The 22160-nt window shown below is 51.5% G+C and overlaps 3 protein-coding genes across 4 annotated transcripts; all 3 read right to left on the bottom strand.

Annotated features, from left to right (window-relative positions):
* Window positions 1-15: 15 nt before the first annotated feature.
* On the bottom strand, window positions 16-4161 carry LOC119158489 (corticosteroid 11-beta-dehydrogenase isozyme 1-like). The gene is made up of 6 exons (XM_037410509.1): window positions 3971-4161; window positions 2876-3006; window positions 2172-2283; window positions 1854-2039; window positions 1157-1300; window positions 16-724 (listed from the first exon to the last, which is right to left on the bottom strand). The coding sequence occupies exons 1-6, from the start codon at window positions 4056-4058 to the stop codon at window positions 504-506; spliced, it is 882 nt and encodes a 293-aa protein (XP_037266406.1). The 5' UTR covers window positions 4059-4161; the 3' UTR covers window positions 16-503.
* A 1229-nt stretch (window positions 4162-5390) lies between these two features.
* On the bottom strand, window positions 5391-10367 carry HSD11B1 (hydroxysteroid 11-beta dehydrogenase 1). 2 transcript variants are annotated; one of them, XM_037410807.1, is made up of 6 exons: window positions 9966-10367; window positions 9179-9309; window positions 8487-8598; window positions 7667-7852; window positions 6650-6793; window positions 5391-5967 (listed from the first exon to the last, which is right to left on the bottom strand). In XM_037410807.1, the coding sequence occupies exons 1-6, from the start codon at window positions 10051-10053 to the stop codon at window positions 5747-5749; spliced, it is 882 nt and encodes a 293-aa protein (XP_037266704.1). In that variant the 5' UTR covers window positions 10054-10367; the 3' UTR covers window positions 5391-5746. The 2 variants fall into 2 exon arrangements, with proteins under 2 accessions (XP_037266704.1, XP_037266705.1); XM_037410808.1 differs by lacking the exon at window positions 5391-5967 and adding an exon at window positions 6092-6558 and having other exon boundaries at window positions 9966-10355.
* A 6350-nt stretch (window positions 10368-16717) lies between these two features.
* G0S2 (G0/G1 switch 2) lies at window positions 16718-17580 on the bottom strand. Its single transcript, XM_037410476.1, has 2 exons — window positions 17496-17580; window positions 16718-17305 (listed from the first exon to the last, which is right to left on the bottom strand). Exon 2 carries the CDS (start codon window positions 17273-17275, stop codon window positions 16970-16972), a length of 306 nt encoding a protein of 101 aa, XP_037266373.1. The 5' UTR covers window positions 17276-17305; window positions 17496-17580; the 3' UTR covers window positions 16718-16969.
* Between the last annotated feature and the right edge of the window lie 4580 nt (window positions 17581-22160).

Genomic DNA, 22160 nt, shown 5'->3' with positions numbered 1-22160 from the left:
AAAGCAGAGATCTTGTAAAATAATACAGAATTTATTTTTTTCAAAGACCAGCCTAGAAAGGGATACATGACCAAAAAAAAAAAAATAATCCCCGTTTCAAAGGCCCTCTTGTAGCTTTGGGTGGTTTGTGCTGCTGGCCCTAATCCTTGTTCTGGGCCACGGCTCAGCTCGCCTCCTGCAGCGCTCAGCACCACTGCTGCCGTGGCTTTCGATGGGGGAGTGGTTCCGGCTGGTGAGCAGGACACTGGCAGCAGATCCTGCCACCTGGAGCTTCTCTGAAGTGCGTCTTGGTTGGAAAAAGCCAGTTGCAAGAGTTTGTTACTAAAAAGGATGTTTTCATGCTGTGTGTTGTAGTCTTCTGGTGCATCCCGTCTCAGGCTGCCAGGGTGCATCAGCATGGGGCTGCCCCAGTGATGTGGAAAAGGGCGCTGGAATAGCTGGATTAAAACCCAGTTCCCTCGTGCCTGGCACAAGGTGTCCTGGCGTGCTCGCTGCCCCGGTAGCTATGTTCTTTTGATGTTTTCCACCTTATAGTTGCTCCTGATGAAGGAGTCAAGGAAGTCGGGGGCTATGGCATGAAGGAGGAGCAGGCTGCTCACCGCTGAGGACGGGTAGTGCAGCTCCCGCTGGCGCAGCGTCCCGCTCTTGATGATCTCAAGCGCGCACTCCTCCTTCGGCGCTGGTGTGCCCCGGATGGCGTGCGAGACTGCTCGGACAGCGTTCTCTGCAGGGATGGGAGGACAGGGAGGGAAGGAGCAGTGTCAGATGGAGGGGCTGCCACAGGCACCACCAGCCTAGTCGGGGTGTCTGTAGCTTCCTCTGACAAACTCTGGGGACCAGACCTACTTAACGAGGCTTAGAATAGTTCAATAACAATTATGGCGATATCCTTCCCATTCCTTTCACCTCTTGAGCGACACTGGATGGAATCCCCACCTCCCCTGGGTTTACTTCAAGGATAGCAGAGTCAAAGGTCTCGGGCCACACTTTTAAGGAGCGGAGGTCCCGTTTCCACGATTGCCCAGCCACTGCAGGCTGAGGGTCCAGCAGCGGTGGGAAGCAGTGTGCTGAGCAGCCCAGGGCCGGAGGGTGGCTGGTGGGCTCAGCCCTGTCTGAAATGCACGGAGTTGCGAGGCCCCAGTGATGCCAAGCTTACCTGTGTCGATGTAGCCCAGGATGCAGAGTGTGATGGAGACATTGACCTGGTCTGTGATGAATTCATGTCGCAAGGAGCTGAAAAATCCATCTAAGGCGAACTTTGTTGCAGAGTAGGGAGCAGCAAATGGGGAGCCAATTTTACCTGGAGCAGGGACACAAAGTTGGGGTTTGTGTACTGGGCAGGTGTCGAGCTGCATGGCTCTCTGTTCCTCTTGCCCTTCAAGTAACTATAATATTGTGATTTAGGGTGACACAGTAAGCTGTCACAAATGCTTGAGAGAAATAAACAAATGCAGGAATGTTTAAAATGTAACATATGGCATACAGTGGCATAAAGTACCTTCAGTTGTGGGTGATTCTGTTCTTGTATTCCTGCGTGCATACCCACGTATAGCAAATGTGTGTGTAATCTGTGGCCACGCACATAAAATAACCTGCTGTGGTGTACCGTTGACTCCAATGCACGAAGGTGATTAGTGGGTGCAAAGAGACTAGCAGGACAGGGCATAGAATATAAATGGCCCAGAGGACTCAAACTGTGCATCTGGGATACCTTACACTGATCCTGACTCCCAGCGGGGTGGCTGTCTGCCTTATGGTCCTTATTCTGTCTTTGAAGAAGAGCCGCAGCAGGGATCCCTTGCAGGCAGAGGAAGGGATGCGGGCGGGGAGCGCCTGGCGCCTTGTGTGCTCACCTGCCACGGATGAAACAACTACGATGCTGCCCTCGCTCTCCTTCAGCATGGGCAGCGCAGACACGGTCATGGCCACGTAGCTGAGGAAGTTGATCTCCAGGAGCTTTCGTACATGCCCAACATCCCCGTTGAAGTAGCTGAAGTAGGAGTAACCGATGTGATTTAGGATGAGCATATCGAGGCCTCCTGCAAGCAGAGCATGTTTGCTATTGGCAACCAGCATCTCAAACCAAAGCAGCTTCTTGGTGGCCAGGATGGCCCCACAACGTAGCACGGGGTGTGCTGGGGAGTGAGGAGGGGCAGCTCCCCGCCACCTACCCCAGGTGTTCTCAGCCTCCCTCACCACCACCTCGGGGAATGCGGTGTCCTCCATAGAGCCACTCACATAGCGGGCAGACGCGGCGCCCAGCTGGAGGCACCGCTCCACAACCTGCAGTGACAGCGAGAGCGGTGTTGGCAGTGGACTCCCCTCCGCAGACCCCCCCATCCCACGAAGGCTGAGGCTGTCTTGGGGCAGATGGGCAGTGCATCTCTCTGTCCCACTGGAAACCCGTCTCCCTTCACGGGAGGAGGCACATTGCTCAGAGAAATGTTTCTGGCTGCAGACTTAGACGATGGCACATCTGAGCCAAATATTTAATATTTATAAATAGGAATGTGATTGCTTAATTTGGATTCTGTTGTATACGGGATGCAAAAACGGTTCAGGCTTTAAGAAAGGGCAAGGGCTGAGCAGACCAGGACTTGGGCAGACTAGTGTTGTCTTTGGTGGTGGCAGAATTCATAGCTGAAGACTGCGGAGAAAGAAATGCCATGCTGTTAGCATTGAATACGCAATTTGTTGCAGTGGGCTCTGTGTGTGTTCAAACAGGCTCATGCTGGGGAAATGCTGTGGTGGATCTGTAGGGTATCTGGCATCTCTGCATGCCTGGGCCAAGGTGAATATCTGCATTCTGCCTGCCTGTGGGGTTCTGGATTGCAAATGTGTTTTGCCAGCCTGGCACACTCTGCTTGCCATTTACTTTCTGCAGCTTGGCCTCCGTCCGTGCCGTGAGCAGTAGGTGGGCCTCCATGCGTGCCAAGTGATATGCCATCTGCTCCCCGATGCCACTGCTGGCTCCGGTCACGATCACTCGTTTTCCCCGCAGCATCTCTGGAGAGGAGGATGCAGAGCTCAGAGCTGGCATAGCCCACACCATCACCCCGCATGCAGGTACCGCAGCTCTTTGCCCCTCGCCTTCAGGTGCAGGGAGCTGCAGGCAGCACCACTGCCCTGCTGCAGTGTGCGCTGCTCATGCAGACCCTGACCGGAGCCCGGTTGTTAATCCCGGTTTGGTGGGGAGCACGTGTGAGGCTTGAGCTTTGCACCCAGCCTGGTCTGGGAGCAGCTTTAGGAAATGGCGAGAGTTGGGTAATAAAAGTATTAAATGTTTAAAGTGGAAAATTCTGTATTTCATAGAATCATCAAATGGTTTGGGTTGGAAGGGACCTTACAGACCATCTGGTTCCCACCCCCTGCCATGGGCAGGGACACCTGCCACCAGCCCAGGTTGCTCCCAGCCCCGTCCAACCTGGCCTTGAACCCTTCCAGGGATGGGGCACCCACAGCTGCTCTGGGCACCCTGTGCCAGCACCTCGTCACCCTCACAGCAAAGAATTTCTTCCTGATATCTAATCTAAATCTCCACTCTTTCAGTTTATAGCCATTCCCCTTGTCCTGTCGCTGCATGCTCTTGTAAAAAGCCCCTCCCCAGCTTTCTTGTCAGCCCCTTCAGGCACTGCAAGTTGCTCTAAGCTCTCCCCGGAGCCTTCTCTGCTCCAGGCTGAATAATTTCCAAAATGCATCATCTACTGGATCAGACACCGTGTGTCCCAGCAGATCCAGTATAATCCTGTGAGGTTTCCCGTGCAGCACAGGGTGCTCTGACCCCTTGTCCCAGGAGCTGCCTGAACTCCCCTCCGAGCCCTCAGCCCCCTGCCCCCCGTGCCTTGGCTTTTCCAGCTGTGCTATGAAAGGCCCTTCAAACGGCCTGCGCGCTCCTGCGTGGGCACACACTGCCGCTCTGGCAGCAGCCTTGCTGCCAGTGGTTTTAAAGCATCTTTTTCCAATGACTTACCTTCATTGAAATTCTCGGGTGCTGAATAAAAATAAAAGGCCAGTACCAGTCCCAGCAAGGGAATGAAAAACTTCAGGAGCAGCCCCATCCCTCTGCAGCAGTACAGGCAGGAGCAACAGGCTCCGTGGCTCTGGCTGTGGGTGGTGAACGGGGCTGGGAGTGATTGCAGTTTTGCACGGGTTCTTATCTTGCACAAGTTTGCTGTATCTGTTGGACCTTTTCTTTGTGCTTCCTGTGATTTAGCAAACATTAACCTAACAGAGAGTGTCGCTTTGGACTTTAGGCTGTCCCTTGCACCCTTGTCCTGCCAGGACTTTCAGGTGTGGTTTCTTAAGGCACTGAAAAGCTTCTAGCTCCATAGAGCGGTGGGCGTGTTGTTCAGTGCCAGCCTTTGGGGCTGGGACACCTGCGTCCCCTCAGTGCAGACCTCCACGGGATGGATGTCCTTCCCTCTCTCTCCATTCCACTTCTCAAACAGAGGCAACGCTTCCCTTCCTCGCAGGCTGCTGCAAGGGTTTATTGATCAGCAGTATCACTGTGGTACAGGTTAATGTGAAAATCTAGAGAGCAGGGCTGGCAAAGTTTGTGGTTTTAGACCTTACTGGTACTCTTGGCTTATCCTGCATGGTATCGCCATTGGTGTAACACTGAGAGTTTGTTGGGTTTGTTTTATACCTCAAACGTTGCACTCTTGTCTTGAGGAATCCACCGATTGCAAAAGGCAGTAAAAGAGCCAAGCAGGTGAATAATAAAGATCTTTAGCTTTCGTAAGGGTTGAGTGTCACACTGCTCAGCATCTGCTTGGGCATATGGTGAACGGGTTTGCAAATAACTTTCTGAAAGAGAAAGTTTAAAGGGCAAAACCTACTCTGTGTGCACTGGTTTGTGTAGGCGATCCTGGCGTAAGGAGAACAGAAATGCCGGTTCCTGATTTTCTTTAGAAAGTGAGGAGGAAACCGTCCCGAGGAGCGCTTCAGCGGGAAGGGTTGGGGGAGGTTTTGTAATTGGTGCTGGGATGGCCAGGACCGTGGTAGATGTAACTGCATCAGCTAGGGCAGTGCTGCCAGTCGGGGAAGCAGTGCAGGGCTCGCTGCGGGCTTGGCCTTTGCTTTGGCACTCAGTGTGCGTGGCTCCTGGTGCCCGAGCGCTCGGCTTAGGGTAGCAGTTCAGCAGCTCTGTGCATCTAGAAGGCATTTTCCAGTTATGATGTTTGTGTAAGAAACTGTCTACCAAGTTTGGGAAGTTTTGCTGGGGGTAAAATTTGCATTTAATTGAGCCATTAAAAAAAAATAGGCTAAAAGACGGTTATTCCTAAAATAATGAAGGACTATTGTAAGGCTTTCCTGTCAAAGTGGAGTTACTCGCAGCAGCTTTCGGTAGTGGAGAAAACGGGGATAAAAAACCCCCACAGAACACACAGAACTGTTAGTAAATTTTATTGACTGAGTAGTTTGTGCCTACGTTTTCCCTAGTGTGGGGAAGGGAATGGGTCTAACCAGGTGGGATGCTGCAGATGCAGGGGATCCCCCCCGCCCCGAGCCGCCCCCTCGGGGGTGCCGCGTCTGCTTCCAAGTGCACCCCTCCTTCCGAAAGCGCAAGCAGAGGCTGCGCGGGGGGGGCACACGGGACACCCCGTCCCACCGCGCGAGGTGAGGCGGCTGCAAGCGCCGTCCCCGCCGGCAGAGGAGGGTGTTGCACCGGGGAACCCTCCCGAGCCGCCGGTGAGGGCCGCTCCGTTAAGCCGGGCGGTGCCGGGGGGGGGCGGGGGGGACAGCGCTAATTCTTCTCCGCGCTGTCCAGGCGGTAGCGGCTCCTGACCAGGTAGTCCAGCAGCTCGGCGGCCCAGTCCCGCAGGAGCAGCGGGAGCCGCGTGGAGCCGTAGCGGTAGTAGAGCTCCCGGCGGCGCAGCGCTCCGCCCTTGAGGATCTCCAGCGCGCACTCCTCCCGCGGCGCCGGCGGCACCAGCAGCCGGTGCGCGGCTGCGCGCACCGCGTTCTCTGCGCGGGAGCGGAACGGCGTCAGCCGGGGATGCTCCCCCCCCCCCCCGCCCGGGAGATGCTCTGCTCCCCCTCGGGATGCATGTTCCTGCTCGCCCCGGAATGTTCCTGCTCCCCCCGGGATGCTGGTCCTCAGCCTGGCTGGGGGTGAAGAGCCAGCGGCGGGGCGGAGGGAGGCCGGCGTGCGCATGGGGAAGCGGGGAGAAGCGGGGCTGGGGAAATGTCTTGTGGAAACCGGGTGTATCGGTACGGGGGTTGGGGGGGGGGGGGGGGGGTCGCTTGTGGGGTTGAGCCCAGCGCCCGCAGAACGCTTCCAGCCGCCCACGCCGCATCCCCGTACCTTCTTGTCGCATCAATAGGTGGGATTAACGGGAGAGAGGTGGCTGGCACATCCATGCGGGCTCATGGAACGTTACACTGTGCCGGCCGGTATGCAGTGGCTGGTTTAATGTAGCGTGGGGAAAGAAGTGAGTTTTGAGACTGTTTTTTGGTGGAAGAGAGGTGGACCCCCCAGAGAGTGGAGGGTTTTTGCATGCACTCACACCACAGCAGGGCTGGAGGGAAAGCAGCAGCGCAGGTAAAAGGGGAGAGCTGGTGGCAGAGGGAGGCGAAAGGTGGGATTAGAAACTGAGAAGGTGATGCTCAGCTCCTGATCAGCCGGATCAAACAGCACTGATCTTACCAGTATCAATGAAGCCAAGGATGCAGAGCGTGATGGAAACATTAACGCTCTGAATGCTGAATTCCTGCCTCAGTGAGCTGAAAAATCCGTCCAAGGCAAACTTAGTTGCAGAGTAGGGGACCGTAAAGGGAAACCCGACTTTACCTGGACACAGAGTGAAGTTCTGTTACAGCACAGAAAGCTGCTCTGCCTGAACCTCTGTTTTGCCCATCGTCAGATAAAGTATTTTACCCCAAAGGGACTTTGCTGTTGGTGCAATATCATCCTGGCACCTGAACAGCAGCACCACAAATGTTCCCCTCAGCCTCTGGCTCTTTTAAGGTCTTAAGGCCTTAACACCCATGGCTCATGTCTCTGCTCAGGGTACAAGCAACCCGCAGTAACTATGAAACCCTCAGAGGGGAGAGATGGAGCAAAGTTTGAGTTCTTGTCTCTGGACACTGAGCTAAGCTGATCATCAGAAGACTAAAATACCAGCTGTGAGTGGGGACATCTGTTAGTAATTTAGTTTCCTGACTGAAGGGAAATTTATTCAAACAGAGTCATGTTTTTGTGAATAGAATCAGTCTAACTCACTCCACAAATATTAGCAGGAACTTGACCTACCAAACCAAGATTGTCAGAGAACCAACGCAGTGAGAAATTACTGCATTTCCACTTTTCTCCATAAAATAGGGGGTATATGAGCTCTGCTGCTATAATGAGCCTGACACCAGGGTGTGGGGTTTAATTACAGGGCTGGTCAGAAAGCAAGCTGGCGCAATTGGATTCTATCAGAGAACAAATTCCATCAAGAAAATACAAAAAAAAGATCTCGATGGTTTCTTTCTTTTTTTTCCTTTTTTTTTCTTTTTTTTTTTTTTTCCCCGCGTGTGTGTGGTTTGTTTTTTCTTTTTGAGTGTATTAAGCAGTTACAGCTCCTTTAGGATGCCTGGTGTCTCTGCATGCTACTTCTGAAAATCAGCCCATGGTGCCTTTTGACTGAACCCCATGTCACCCACCTCACTTCCCACTCACCTGCCATGGATGAAACAACTACGATGCTGCCCTCGCTCTCCTTCAGCATGGGCAGCGCAGACACGGTCATGGCCACGTAGCTGAGGAAGTTGATCTCCAGGAGCTTTCGTACATGCCCAACATCCCCGTTAAAATAATCGAAGTACGACGTGCCAACGTGATTAAGAATCAGCATGTCTAGGCCTCCTGCAAGCAGAGGAACAGGTGTTAGTGCTGGGCGGGAGAGGGCTGCAACCAGCAAAACGGAGCCTTTCCGGGGAGCAGAATACACATAATCGAAAGAAATCAGGTTTTTGGGTCAGAGCTGTGGCCTGTCTTCTCTGGAGTAGGGCTATAGTCCGGATGGTGGCTGCCAGTAAAAATTTTGCTGTGGTTTTGTTTTTTGGCTCAATACAAAACCACCATGGCACAAGAGCAATCACCCTTGGGCTGTCTGTGGGCCTGGGGTGGGGGAGGGAGCGCTCCATGCAGAGCTGAGACACTATGTTTCCGCAGCCGTGACCCATGCCCACAATAGCGAGGCTGCAAGGGGCCTGATGGACGGTTTCAGACCGCAGTAGCTTGGGGTGATGAAATCCAGGATTATGGTACTGTTACAGGATGTTATGAGGGCACAGCGCTGAAATCGGGAGCGCAGTTCAGTTTGAGCTGGAGTGATGAAGCTGGGCAGAACTGGGGACAAATCTTCCCCATCTCCATGTCTCCTGTGTTGTTTTTTGGTTGTTTTTTTTTTTTTAGTGGGTGCATGGCAAAAAGCAGCATGGCCAAGGTGAGAAGTGATGTTCTGCTGTCGCTTGCAGCAAGCAGGCTGTAAACGTACCCAGCGAGGTCTCTGCCTCCTTCACCACGTGCTCGGCGAAGGCCATGTCCTCCATGGTGCCGCTGATGTACCGCGCAGAGGCTGCCCCCAGCTCCCGGCACCGCTCCGCCACCTGCCACACCAACACCACATGTCAGAAACCCCCTTCCCCGCCCCGGGCAGCAAGAGCATCTGTGCTCCCTGTGATGTGTCCCTGCCTTAGAAAAGTGGTTTGGAGTTTTTGGAGCATGTTTGGAGCCTTTTAAGCTTCAAAGGGAGCCTGAAAAATTCTTCCTTTGGTGAATGCGTTACCCAAGGCAGTCTGGCTCTTTATCCATGCGGTCTGTGCTGGAGTTGCGTGCGTGCAGGGTGAGCAGGAGCCTGTATATCACTGCAGTGGAATGAGGGTGGGTGTGTGCACTGAGGGAGCCTGTGTGTATGGGGGTATGTGTACATAACCGTGCAAGTTCAAATAACCTCTATGTGCTACACAGAGTGCGTGCATCTGTAGGAGAGGGACTTCTGTGCATGTGGAAGCCCCAGACAGCACAAGGATGCATCCCCATGAACGTAACCACCTATCTGGTATGTGTGCCACGGCAATTACGTGTGCATATATTAATGTATGTACCTGTGGTGTGAGATTGGCCTTCACATGTTTGTGTGTGCACTGCTATGAACACGCATGTGTGAGTGCTCAGCTTGCCATTTACTTTCTGGAGCTTGGCTTCTGTCCGTGCTGTGATCAAAATGTGGGATCCCATCCGTGCCAGGTGATATGCCATCTGCTCTCCAATTCCAGTGCTTGCTCCAGTGACAATCACCCGCTTCCCTTTCAGCATCTCTGGGGACCAAGGCACAGGAATTTAATTTATCCAAATGCTATTTAAAACTAAAATAATAAAAAAAAAACCCGAAAAAAAAATCCCTTTAATGCCTTCAGGGTAAGTAGTTAATTGGAAGCTAAGTGAGCCTGCAAGTGCAAAGTGTCCCGTACCAGGACGTCTCTTCCATCTGCTGGAAAAAGCAGCGCTGAGGAGCAGCTGCAGCTCCTCACTGAATGCAGTGACACAGGGACGGTGCTCGAATCTTTCAGCAGTTTTTTCCACAAGTCAGGACACCGTTTATAAACGCCCTGACTGTTTTGTAATAAAAATCATGGACTAAGTGCATGCTTCAAAACTTGCAATCCAACCTGTAGAAGTCATGTTTATAAATTCTTCTGCTATACACTGGAAAATGGAGTGCTCAGAGCCTCTCCGTCTCAGACCCCTCTCCATCTCAGACCCCTTGGCTCACCTGCTCCCTCAGGAAGTATTTCTGCATATTACTTGCTCAGTTTGGTTTCCAATCTTTTTTTTGAAACAACTTTCCAGTATCAGCGACCACACAAAGGCTCAGACATGGTTTGGTCCAAGCGCTGCACAGTTTCTATGCAAAACACTCAAACATGGCTTTTAGTATTTTTTCCTTAAAGACAGATTCACTTTTAATACTTACCCGGTTTGAAATTCTCCCTCGCAGAATAAAACCAGAAGGCCAAAACCAATCCCAAAAAGGGAATGAGAATCTTTTGCAACTGACCCATCCTACTGTGGAGTCAGGAAATAAAGCATGAGAGAGAAGAAGGGAGGGAAAAAATCCCTCTGCAGAGCTGCTCCAGGGGGAAACAGCAATGCCAATCCTTTAAAACCTGTTAGCGAAGGAGCTGCAACTTCCAAAGCACTGGAAAATCACGGGTGGATGGATGAGTGAAGCAAACCCTTTGATCTGCTTCCCCGCTGGAGCTGGCGAGCCTCGGCCTAACCGGCGGTGCTGTTTGGGTTCTGCCCGGCTCTTTTCATATTTCCTGTCCTACGTTAAAATGCTGAACTTTGCACAACACCCTGGAAGAGGTGTGTCTTTGCTCAGCAGCGTCAAGTTTCACTTGGAGAATATTAGAGGCAGCCCAGTGCAGGTGGTTAAACATTGTCTCTTATTCCTGCTGGCACGTCCGTGGGTCCGCGTGGATGTGCAGTCCGGGTCCCATTGCTCGCAGCGGGTCAGGGACTGGGGGCTGCTGTGCGTGTGTGGGGGGGTGCAGCAAAGGTCCTGTGCTCCCCAGGGCATCACTGCTCCATGACCCGAAGCAGCTGCCTGCCGCCGGGATGCTGGGCAGCGGGGCCCAGCAGTGCGTACCACCTCTAAATGGCTCCAAAAATGCTGTGCAGAGGCAGGGTTTATTTTTTTCATCTCTGCCTGCTCCTGTGAGCAGATGAGGGAGCAGGGGCTGAGCTGAGCCCACCACCGGGGCTGTGACCACCCCAGCTCCAGGGGGCCGTGCAGGCACAGGAAGGTTTGCAATGCAATATTGAATGCTGTTTTCTGCAGGGAAAAATGGTCCTTGCTGCCGTGGTTCCTGCTTTGAGTTTTGCAAGAGTTTTGTTCTTTCTTTTTAAGCGAATATGGTCTGAAGAAAACCCACGTAATATCCGCTAGCTCCCTGAGCAGCAGCAAATTCACAGCCATCGATCTTGCGCAATAGGTGTAAGCTATGTTCCAGCTTTGGTTTGGCACCGGTATCTTTGTTGTGGAGTACCAGTACCGGCTGTGGTACATGGGATGGGGACGCACTGCGGGAGCTTTGTGTGCCCCTGGATCTGCTCGCTAGAGCTCCTGAGCCGGCGGAACATCGCGTTTGCTGGGACAAGAGCCTGATCTGCAGTGCGGGGGCTGCACCGTGCTCTGATATAAGTGGGCACAATGCCGTGGTTGTCCCTCTCAGACCCCCCCCCCCCCTACTGTAACCAGTCAGAAAGAATTATGTAAAGAATTATTTTTTTTCCCCCCTATCACAGCTTTAAAATAAAGATGGTTTAATTTAGTGGCATACCTGGTATGGCAGTGGAGCTCTCTGGCATTGCTTCTGCTTTATGGATTGTGGGTTTTTTTCTGCCTTCCTACTTCTGTCTCAACTTTCCCTCTGATAAGAAGCACTCAACCCCCTTTGGTCAGGTTGGACCAGTACAGCCACTCTGCCTCTTCCTGCCCCCTTTTGCTTTTAACTTGGGTCATGGTCATGGGGCAACCATTTCATTCCTTGGCTTGGGAGAAAAAAAAAAACCAAACAAAAAACCAAAAACTCATTAACCTTACCTCTGCTGTGGTCTTGTCTGTGTTGCCAGCAGGGAGAGAGGCTCTTTTCAGATGTTGTCTTTTGTTACTAGCGTTAGGATACTGCAGTAGAGCAATAACTGTCAACCTTTGTGCACTGGCTGCAAGCACGTTGGGAGGGTATCGTGCTCTTTGCTCTGCCTGGTGCGAGGAGATGCGTGGCCGGAGGCAGCCTGGTGACTATGGAGCCGAACGCTGCGCTTGCCCTGCCGGTGTGGTGTTTGATGGCAATTGTCTGTTTGGGTTGGGTTTTTGTGTGAAACAAAGTAGCTGATAAGAAAGGACTGCGATACAGAGTATTTTGGACATAACTTAAACTTTTTATAAAAGAAAATTTTGCGTGTGCCATTTAGGGTGTCCTGTGTGAGGTGAAGCGTGGGGCGGTGCTGGCGTGGTCCCCGGGAGGGCTGGGGGCTGCGGCGGCAGCAGGAGCTGCCGGATCCGTCCCTGCTTTGCTGTCCGCGTGGGTTTGCTCTTTGCCGCCTGTTGCCCTTCCAGGGTGCTGCTGCTCCTCACTCCTACTCGCAGCTTTTTCTGGGTTTGTTTTGCTGTGTGCAACTTAAGAACTTGTTTTTAACCTTTTCCTGAGGGCGGGGAGCGAGGGATGGGAGAGGAGGGCAGGAAGAAGTGACTGTGGAGAAGCGTTTTCTGATCTCAGCTGGTCCTGGCCCTGCTGCTGCCAAACACTCCTGCTCTGGCAGAGGGGAGCTGGGTGGCACGGCATGCCCGCTCCGCAGACAGGGCGCCCCGGGGGGAGGGGGGCAGCCTGTTGATTCTGAAACAGCTTCACCCAAGTTTTCCTGGATGTGTCCCCCTGCTACAAGTCCCTTCTCTATTGCTTGTTTTTTTGAAGCCGCGTTGTTCAAGGGGTGATGCTAGGCGCTGTGCTGCTCTGTGCAGGGGGGTGGCTTCATTTTGTGCCCCCGGAGCTCGCTTGGAGGAAATGGGTATGGAAAGGGACTTGTTCTGACAGCAAACGGGCAGAGCAGCCGAGGGGGGCTGCTGGAGAGCCCCCGCCGTGCCCGCAGCCTGTGCTGCCTGGAGGGAGCGCGTTCCGGGGCAGGGCTGAGGCTCAGGCAGGTTTGTGCGTGCAGCTCAGAGACTCTAAAGCACTTGGCAGAAATTGGGATACCGCTTCTATTTTTTCTCTTTTGAGTAATATTTGGCTTTTTTCAACCCGTCATCAAATCTTTGTTAAAGCAGGGCGTTTTCCTCCCGCCACCGCCCCTTGCTCTCCTTTATCACATAGACATTAAAATGTTAATTTCGCAGACCCGGCATACTTTACCATGAACACAGATTTAATTCCTTTCTTTACAGATAGGGATATCACCTTTATAAAGGGCCACCCTCAGTGACACTTTAGGCTGATGTGCCTGTCAGCGGGATGCTGTTGCACCATGACAGACGTGCGTGTGTCCTGGCACGGCTGCACGCCGTCTCACTGTGGCTTCTGGGCATGGCCCGCGGGCAGTGCTGACACCCTGCAAACTCCATCACTGTCCCAGCTGCACCGTTTCGGGAAAATGCACTCTCAGGTCCCAAGGGAGACTTGAGGTGATTGCAGGACTGTGTTTGTTTTGACATGGTATTTCTACTCACTGCCAGTTTAGAGAAAATACTGTGATGTTCAAGTCATTTCTAAGCGCGACATTGATTTTCTTCCTGTGTGACCAAATCAGGAATTGCTGCTTTGATATTTGATTGTTGGTGCTGTGGCTGCTTTGAGTCTTGGCCGCTGTCCATGTTCCCGGTGCCCTTGGTGTTGGGTGGCAGAGGCTGATATGCTTATCTTGGGCCCCTAAATTTAGCCTGGCCGCTCTTGAAACATCCAGAGTCCAAACCACAAATAGCAAGTGAGGGCTTCTAAAGATGTTCGGCTCATGCCCTTGAACCAATTGGCCTGTGCAGGGAGGGCTGCAGGGTCTTAGGTGGCCTTCAACTTTGTGTGATGAAAGCCTGGACAAGAGCTCCAAGCTGAAATAAGATCTTTGAAGGATGGGTGCAGACAAATGCTCACCAGAGCTCATGCCAGCTGCAACTTGCCTGAGGATTTAATGCACCAGGAAAACATCACGTTTTGTAGGTTAAACTAGATTCGGCTGAGTCTTAAAGAGAATAATAGAAATAAACCTCATGCAAACTTGGCAATGTAACTCCCACCTCGGGCAATGTGTGGCTCTCCTCAGGAGCTTATCCCTCAGGACTTCAGTTTAACTTAGCCTTAAATGCTCCATGTGCTTCCACACCATAGCTTGCCTCAGGTGTCCTTACTAGTACTGACTGTACATCTTATTCCATCTGGTTGCTTTCTGGTATATCCCAGCAGTTACAATTAAAATTTGCCTTTGCAGTTCACACACAGGCTTTCGGAATGACTCTGCTGTGCTCCGCTGCCGACGTGTGTGGATGTTCTTTGCTGGTTGCATGGGTTTGCATTTGTGGCCATTGTGTTGGCCAGGATTTGCTGCGATTGTCTGGTGTCAGGATAGAGCTGTGAGGGGTTGGAGATGGGGCTGGGAAACAGGCCGGTTTGGAGAGTCGTGCCGTGGTTTAAAGGCAGGGAAGTTTGCTGAAGCTTTTTAATCTACTGCACCTGGCAAGTCCGTCATTCATCATAGTTAAAGTGATGTTAAATGGATTACCAAGCTTCCATGCACCCCGAATTTATTGTTGTGTGGTTTTAAATAAGACTTTATATGGTCATTGTGGTAAAATCAGACATTAATACATGTCTAATTCATCACTCTGCAGAAAGCGGGTGCTGTCTAATATCAATGCAATTCTAATATCAGTGCAATCTGCCGTGGAAATGGTAACGCGTAGGCTTGACCTCTCAGGCTGAACTTTCAGGGTAATATGTGGGTGGTAATGACCTCTGAGATTGCAGTACGTCAAGAGGCAGGAGATTGTCTTCTGCAGGACATGATTTTACCAAGTTGGCTCCAGAACTGCTGGCGCAGTGCGGTGGTTTAGCTGTCTAATCCCATTAGCTGTCTTAGGAGCAGCTATTTTGATTGTTCCACAAACCTCTTTGCTTTAAGCTCATAAACCCTGTGACTAGATAACTGTGGAGAGGAGATGTGGGCAGCAGGGTGCTGGCATGATGTGAGGAGGCCACATATGTGGTGTGAAGGCAAACCTGAGGTCCAGAGCCAGAAGTGGTGGAGGTCAGCCTGGCTGCGTTCACCTGGAGCTCCCTGGTTGCCTCTGGACTCACAAGCTGGGCAGCTCTATCTCCTCATTTTTAAAATCTTCCCTTTCTCCTAGGGCAGGATGAGACAGCTATAACTTGTAGAGAAGTCCTAATCTTGGGAACCGAAGTGTGATTAACAGAGTTTGCAGCTGCCTTGGACAAAGACGTGATTGTCATCTCAGTTTAATCCGTTTGTCAACTGTTTAGCTCTGCTTGTCGCAGCAGTGATGCTTCTAAATGACAGTAACGCGTGAGAGCTCAGACCTGGCAGTAATTTTGTTTGCAGCTGGCAGACAGCATCCACACACACCGGCAATGGAGCATGGCAGAGTCACTCCGAAAGCTCGTGAATTGCAAAGACAAATTTTAACTATAAGTACTGGGACGCAGCCACAGACATTCAGGCCCTTGGTTTATCCATGCAGTAAGTGTGCCACAGGGAATTCCAGGTCAGCCTTCCCTGTCCCTGAGGGTGTGCTGCAAGCGTAGGACCTGTTTAAAGCTGGAATTGGGGAGGAGGGGGAGGATGACAGAGATTCATCAGCTGATGGCTTTCTTCAGGCCTGAATTCTCCTTTCTTGTTTCCCTATGGAATTACCATTGGTATCAATGAGGTGTTGGATTGTTCAACCTTGCCAGAGACCGAAGGCTTGGTCAGGGACTATATGAAGTGTTTCTTGAAGGCCATTTTTAATTGGACTCTCCTCTTTTCCCCATAAGGAAAAGGAACCTCATACTTGATTCAAAGCTTGAAGAGTTTTTGTGAGGACTCGGTAAGACTCCTCCTCCGCAATGTGCTGCTGGGTTTATTTTAACAGAAATAATTGTCAACAAAATCGATTGTTGGTTGTACATTATGAAAATGTAAGGGTGAACTTGTCTGCGTTCTTATGTGCTGGGATTCTGATCTTAACTTGTGCAGCTCTAGGAAGAGCCATGCATTCGGCACCGGTGTCAGGCAGCATTCCTTTTCCATAATCTCCTGCTGTTTGTGTCAATTGTTTTGCTTTTAGCTAAATAGTGGCATATTGCTGGTACATCTCCCCCCAGTTTGTGTACAAGGTGTGTAGCCTGCTCCTGCCTCTGCCCTGCTGCCCCTGTCTCTGCCACTGAGCGGGTTAAGAGGGATTTTCTGCCCCAGTCATGACTGGCAGGACTCTTTCCCTTCTGCGCCTTGGGCAGGATCTTTCAGCTGTAGCTGTCTGGAGGGTTAATTTGAGCAACGTGACATAGTCCTGAATGCAACAGATTCTTACCAAGTCTGGGAGAGATTTTTAAATAGGTGAAAGTCCTCCAATATTAGAGTCTGGCAGTGCTCTGGGTGCAGCCCTGAAGTGTGGATGTGTTTCCATACCCTCCAGGATGACTGTGCCATTGTGTGTCTCCATGCTTCAATTTTTCCATTTGTGACACCCCAATAAGCCTGGAAGCTAGTATTACTCTAGCTAGTATATTCTGTATTAGATGGCTGTAGTGGCTTTGTGAGGGAGCCCAGAAAAGATAGAATATTTAAATTATTTTTTTTTTCAGCTGTGCAGCAGCTGTAGCCTGTTAGGAGGATGGCTTTTTTAAATAGCTCTGGGCACAAGGCACAGATCTGTGCCATTAAACCCAGATAACCCTCTCTCAACTTGGGCATGTCTGTCACCGTGTGAGACAAGTGCCCCCCTTCCCCAATGGCCCGTGTCAGAAGGGAGGTGCTGCCAGAGGTACAGGACCACCAGCCCACTTGCTCCCAGAGCGGTCTCACCGAGGGGGGCTTCATGGGGAGGGTGAGGCCACCACCCTCAGCTCTTCCCTGGGGCCCCCCAGCTGCCCCCGGAGTGGAGCCAGAAGCACAAGTGAAACCAATTTGCCCATCGGTGAGAAGGCTTTGAAAATAAACATAGCTAGAAAGCACTGGTACTGTATAAAATATTTATTGATTTTGCAAAATGTTGTAAAATGCAACTGTAAGAAAAATAAGAAACCGTGCTGTGCATCTTGCACATTTTTATACCAACAAAAGGTATTTTTCCCCCCACTGCTGCACAGCAGCAAATAGAACCGTTCACTCCTTCCGAGCCCGGTGGTCTCCTCCAGGCAGCCCTTCTCCCTCCTCGCTGGAACCACCGCGGGTACAAGCAGACAGCAGAGTCTCTCGTGCGTGGGGCGCTCAGGACGCATGCGGTCTGGTCACCAGGGCCCTCTGCACCACCGCCGCCTTCGCGCCCTTGCCCAAGATCACATCCTCCCGTTTCTGGGCGAGCATCTGCCCTCGCCTCGGGGCAGGTGTCCTCTCCTCCTCCTCCTCCAGCCTGCCCTGGGCGGTGAAGGGGCTGCACACCGTCTCCACCAGGCCGATGACCACGCCGAGGAAGGCCAGCACGCTGCCCAGCACGTACAGCTTCACCATCTTCCTGCCGGGCTTCTGGCTCAGCATCTCCCTGGCGAAGGGGATCAGCTCCTGCACGGTTTCCATCTCCCGGCGGCCGCTCGGAGGGTGCCGGTTCTGCAGGAGAGGAGGGGGCACGTCAGGCACCGCCGGGCGCTTCTCCCCGCGCCGCTCGGACCCCCCGCCCGCCCCCGCCCCGCTCGGAGCGCGCCCGGGTGATGGATGTTCCGCCCCGGCGGGGGCTGCCCGGCAGCGCGGACCCTTCACAGCCGCCCCCCCCGCGGCGTGCCCCCGCGCACCCCCTTACCCAGAGCCGGGGCGGTGGGCGAGCGCTGCGGGCTGGCTCGGCTCGGCAGCTGCTGCCCGGCGCCACCGCCGCCGCCTTATATGGCCGCCGGGGCGGGCGGGGCCGGGGCGGGCGGGGCCGGAGCAGCCGCCAGCACGGGCCGCCCCCCGCCGCCTTGGCCGCGCTTGCCCTTGATCCGGCCAGGCTAAAAAAAACCCCTTTTTATTTCTTTTCCTCCCCCCTCTTCTTTTTTTATCCTTCTTTCCTTTTTTTTTTTCTTTTTTCTTTTTTCTTTTTCCTTTATTCCCCTGTCTTCTTCTCTTCTTTCCTTCTCTTTTCTTCCTCTCTTATCTTCTTCCTTTTTTCTCATCTTCTCTTCTTTTTCTTCTTCTTCTCTTCTTTCCTTCTCTTTTCTTCCTCTCTTCTCTTCTTCTTCTTTTTTCTCATCTTCTTTTTCTTCTTCTTCTTCTCTTCTTTCCTTCTCTTTTCTTCCTCTCTTCTCTTCTTCTTCTTTTTTCTCATCTTCTCTTCTTCTTCTCTTCTTTCCTTCTTTTCTTCCTCTCTTCTCTTCTTCTTCTTTTTTCTCATCTTCTCTTCTTCTTCTCTTCTTTCCTTCTTTTCTTCCTCTCTTCTCTTCTTCTTCTTTTTTCTCATCTTCTCTTCTTCTTTTCTTTCCTTCTCTTTTCTTCCTCTCTTCTCCTTTTTTTCTCATCTTCTCTTCTTTTTCTTCTTCTCTTCTTTCCTTCTCTTTTCTTCCTCTCTTCTTCTTTTCTTCTTCTCCTCTTCTTTTTTCTCATCTTCTCTTCTTTTTCTTCTTCTCTTCTTCTTCTGTTCTTCTCAACTCTTCTTCTTCTTTTCTTCTCCTTTTCTTCTTCTCTTTTCCCTCATCTTATCTTCTTTTTCTTCTTCCTCTCTTCTGTTCTTACTCACTTGCCTCTTCTTTTTCTTCTTCTCTTCTTCTTCTGTTCTTCTCAACTCTTCTTCTTCTTTTCTTCTCCTTTTCTTCTTCTCTTCTCTTCTTTTTTCTCCTCTTCTTTTTCTTCCTTTTTTCCTCCTTCTCTTCTTCTTTTCCTTTTCTTCTTCTTCCTCCTTTTCTTCTTCTTTTCCTTCTCTTCTTCTTTTCCTTTTCTTCTTCTTTTCCTTCTCTTCTTCTCTCCATCTTCTCTGCATCTTCTCTTCTTCTTTTCTTCTTCTACAAAACTCATTACTCTTTCCCTCCCCCCACCCCCCAAAAAATAAATTGACCTCAAAGTCTGATTTCAGAGCCAAGACATCATACGTGCAACTTGCAGTGCAGCTCCATGCCTGCTTCTGTAAGAAATGTTCAATATATTAGCAGGAGCTTTGCTGAGCCAGCCCTTTGGAGCAAGGGAGAGAGTCTGTGCCCATAGCTCATAAAATATTACAGCGTTTGGGTCTAGAGCTTGGTTTGTGCATGGTCCCATTCAGCAAAGAGGTGTCTTTGCTTTGCTGCCCTTTCTTGCAGTGAAGTGGGTAAAAAAAGTGCCTTGGGGAGGCGTAGCAAAGGCGTTACCCAGGACAAGGCGTGAAGACGTTAAAGGTTTCTATAGGTGGTTCATGGCAAAGGGAACCATTAGATAGCAGATAGACGTGACGTGTGACAGCACATTGATGTCTTGGAAATGAGAGAATAACTGGGAATTCCCAAGCTAGTGAAAGTTACTGTTAAGACCCTGTTTTTCAGTTTTCCTACACTTGATGCTGAAACTCTGTAATACCCACTTGTGTCACTCCTTGTGATTCACCTAAAGGACAGCACATTTCCATTTTGGGGAAAAAACAGAAGGCTCCACTGTCACACTTCTTCCCTGGCTTGCTGCCGAAGAGCGTTGCATCAATAACACACAGCAAATTACATCATCTGCTGGCTCCGTCAGCACACATATACTGCACTGGCTGGGAGGGCCATATGCATTTCAGTGGCTGCTGACCTTAGGGAAGTTGCTAAAGCCGCAAGAAGTTGTTGGGATTTACAACTTCTGATTTCGCATGGCAGGTGATGGTGTCTGGGCAGATTTCTCACGTGATCCGTGTGGCTGAGGGTGGGAATTGTGCTGCCAGGGCAGCAATACAAACTACCCCACGGTGTGAGCTGATGCGATAGCAGTGTTTTTAAGGAGCGGTTGGTGTGTGGGAAGAGGTGAAGGCTCAGAGGGAGCCTTCGGAAGATGCTGTAAAGGAGGCTGCAGCCCAGCGGCTCCCCAGGCTGGATTTCCTGGAGTGGCACCCCGGGGTGTTCGAACCCTGGCGAGGCACAGCCCGGACGGTGGGCAGGCGGCCCCCAAAGCAAACTGGAGCTGGAGGGGGCTTGTCCTCAAACCAGGCAGAGAAAAATGGGGGTTCTCTTACTCCGTGCCCCCAGCACATGGAAAAGGACTGTGGCACAGGGAATGGGGGTTTGATGCTGCTGAGCTGGGTTTTATCTTGGCCCACCTGGGAGAAACCTCCGTGTGATGTGAATGACTGGGGCTGTGTTTCCCCTTCCTGCTGCTGCTGCGACATCGCTGGTGCCGCAGCTGGCGCATCCGTGTGCCTGGCAGAGCCGAGGCTGAGCACCGCTTCTGTTCTGGGTGTGGGACGGGGCAGAAGAGAGCTCTGAGAAATGGGGGAACTGCTGGAGTGTGTGTTCATTAGCTAGAGAACTTCCTTCTTTCATTAGAGGTTTTGAACACCTTCCTTTCTGGAAACCTGCCCTGCGAGGTGATACTGCCCAAATTCTGATCGAAAATCACTGAACTGGCTCATAAGGGTTGGATCAGATGATCTTTAAGGTCCCTTCCAACCCATTCTCTGATTCAGTAATTAAAACCAGCCTAAAGTCTGGCTTCTGTTGGGGTCACAACTCCAAATTCTTGTTTGCACTCCTCCATGCTGTTTTCCTGCCATCTTCTCCTGCCCTGCCCGGGGTTCTGGGCATTAACGCCCCACTTGGCTCCTGACGGTGGGAACGCGGGCGCTGACTGTCCCGCCTCACAAAGGGACAAGCTGCTTGAGTTTGTTTGGGGTTTTGTTTTGGTCGTCCCCCCCCTTCCTTGCTGAGCTCTGCTGTGGGCATGTGTGGAGCAGTGAGTCACCCCTCGCTCCTCACATCCCGCACGTGGGAGGGTGGCTGGTGGCTTTCCCCACTGCCACCCCTCCTGCCACCCGCAGCACCCGCCCTGGGCGGGAGAGCATTGCACAGCAAGCAGAGCGCTCCAAGGAAACACTGCTGGTGAAAACTTGGGGATTTTTCTGCAAGTTTTGAATGTGCTTAGGAAACTGGATTGCAGGACTGGCTGTAAAAGTTGCTAAAGACTTGTCTATCCCTCCTCAGCGTCTGCTTTTTTTTTTTTTCTTTAAATAAAAGGTCCTTATCTTCTCTGCCAACTTGGCAGCAAAGGTTGCAGCTGATTCCTGCATTCAAGCTGTTTTTTTCTTCTGCAACGCTTTGAAAAATGACCATTGCAGAAACGATAGCTGAAGGAGACAGCAATTAGACAGGGAAAGTTCAAGGTCACCGTACCTCCAGCCAGGGCTGGCTGCATGGCGAGGCTACCAGCTCTTTGCAGTGTAAGATGTGCTCTCGCCTTCCAGCCCCAGAGCATGATGAGCAGTGTGAGCTGCTCAGGCCCTGCACAAACACTCGAAAGCAGCATGTCTGTGCAGTGCACAGCCCCAGAAACAAAGGTCAGTGTGAAGTGTTGGAGTAGTGACATTTTGCCTAAAAAAAGTTGAGGTGTTTTTTTTTTGGTTTTCTTTTAGCTTTTTTTGGGGTTTTTTTTTTGTTTGTTTGTTTTTTTTTGAGGCAGGATTTTCTTTGCCTCCCGAGCCTTCTATTTCAAGGTCTCTTTTCCAACATGAGGGCTGGGAATGGTACTTTTTAATTCATTAAATACTGATGGAGATGTCCGTGCAATCCTGAAGTACTAAGAGCTGGAGCTGTGGGGGGAGCACAGAGCTCAGGATAATTCTAAGCATTAACCAAGCAGCTGATAGTCATCTGTGGCAAATGCCTCTTATAGCAGCACTCAGATTGTGTTGATTTAATTAAATAATATTTAATTCAATTTTGTTTTGAATTTGAGTAACAAAGTCTGTGCAAGCTCGTTGTGTGGACATTTAAATTGGATTAAGAGTAGATAAAAGGATTAATGATTAACACTAAATTAGACTAATTTTAGCTGTTCCTAATCTTATTTAGGAGAGTCTGCACAAGGAGGTTGTCAGGTTTAATTGCAGCGTTGATTAAACCAGGCTTTATAGCTGGGAGAACTGCAGGAGTTTAACGTCATCTGGAAGAAGGGCTCTGCCTGAATGTGTAAAGCAGTGTGAGCACTTCAGGCTTAACCTAAATGTTGCTGGCTGGGGGAAGGCCCAGGTGTGTGACTGCTCGGGGTGCCTCAGTGAGACGATGCTCCGCAGCCTGGCTCCACTCACCGGCTTCGCACGCGCTGAGCTTGGCTGATGCCTGGTGCGCAGCGCTGGAGCTGCCAGCTCGTGTAACGCTGCTCTGAGTTTGCTTCGGGGGCGCAGGCGAAGGTGCGCTGCAACCATTGCTGCGCCGGGGCAGCTCTGCAGGAGCCCAAAGTGAAGTCGCCTGCTTGCACGGCTTGCTTCGCACAGGGATGACCTTGGTGCTGCTGTCGGGAACCAGAGCACCGGGAGTGACGCGATGGGTGGGTGTGC

Source organism: Falco rusticolus, chromosome 17, assembly GCF_015220075.1.
Source record: "Falco rusticolus isolate bFalRus1 chromosome 17, bFalRus1.pri, whole genome shotgun sequence".
Taxonomy (NCBI): Eukaryota; Metazoa; Chordata; class Aves; order Falconiformes; family Falconidae; genus Falco; species Falco rusticolus.
Note: the sequence above shows the minus strand (reverse complement) of the source record. Positions and strands in the feature narration are given on the sequence as shown.

What these genes read in the sequence shown, in the direction of transcription:
- LOC119158489 (XM_037410509.1), bottom strand. Translation starts at nt 4,058, where the DNA reads ATGGGGCTGCTCCTGAAGTTTTTCATTCCCTTGCTGGGACTGGTACTG. An exon ending in ACCCGAGAATTTCAATGAAG is followed by an intron (nt 3,007 to 3,970) that starts GTAAGTCATTGG and finishes CCTCCTCTCCAG; the next exon opens with AGATGCTGCGGGGAAAACGA. An exon ending in CCTGGGCTACATCGACACAG is followed by an intron (nt 725 to 1,156) that starts GTAAGCTTGGCA and finishes CCATCCCTGCAG; the next exon opens with AGAACGCTGTCCGAGCAGTC.
- HSD11B1 (XM_037410807.1), bottom strand. Translation starts at nt 10,053, where the DNA reads ATGGGTCAGTTGCAAAAGATTCTCATTCCCTTTTTGGGATTGGTTTTG. An exon ending in GAGGGAGAATTTCAAACCGG is followed by an intron (nt 9,310 to 9,965) that starts GTAAGTATTAAA and finishes CTTGGTCCCCAG; the next exon opens with AGATGCTGAAAGGGAAGCGG. An exon ending in CAGAAGCCAAGCTCCAGAAA is followed by an intron (nt 8,599 to 9,178) that starts GTAAATGGCAAG and finishes TTGGTGTGGCAG; the next exon opens with GTGGCGGAGCGGTGCCGGGA.
- G0S2 (XM_037410476.1), bottom strand. Translation starts at nt 17,275, where the DNA reads ATGGAAACCGTGCAGGAGCTGATCCCCTTCGCCAGGGAGATGCTGAGC.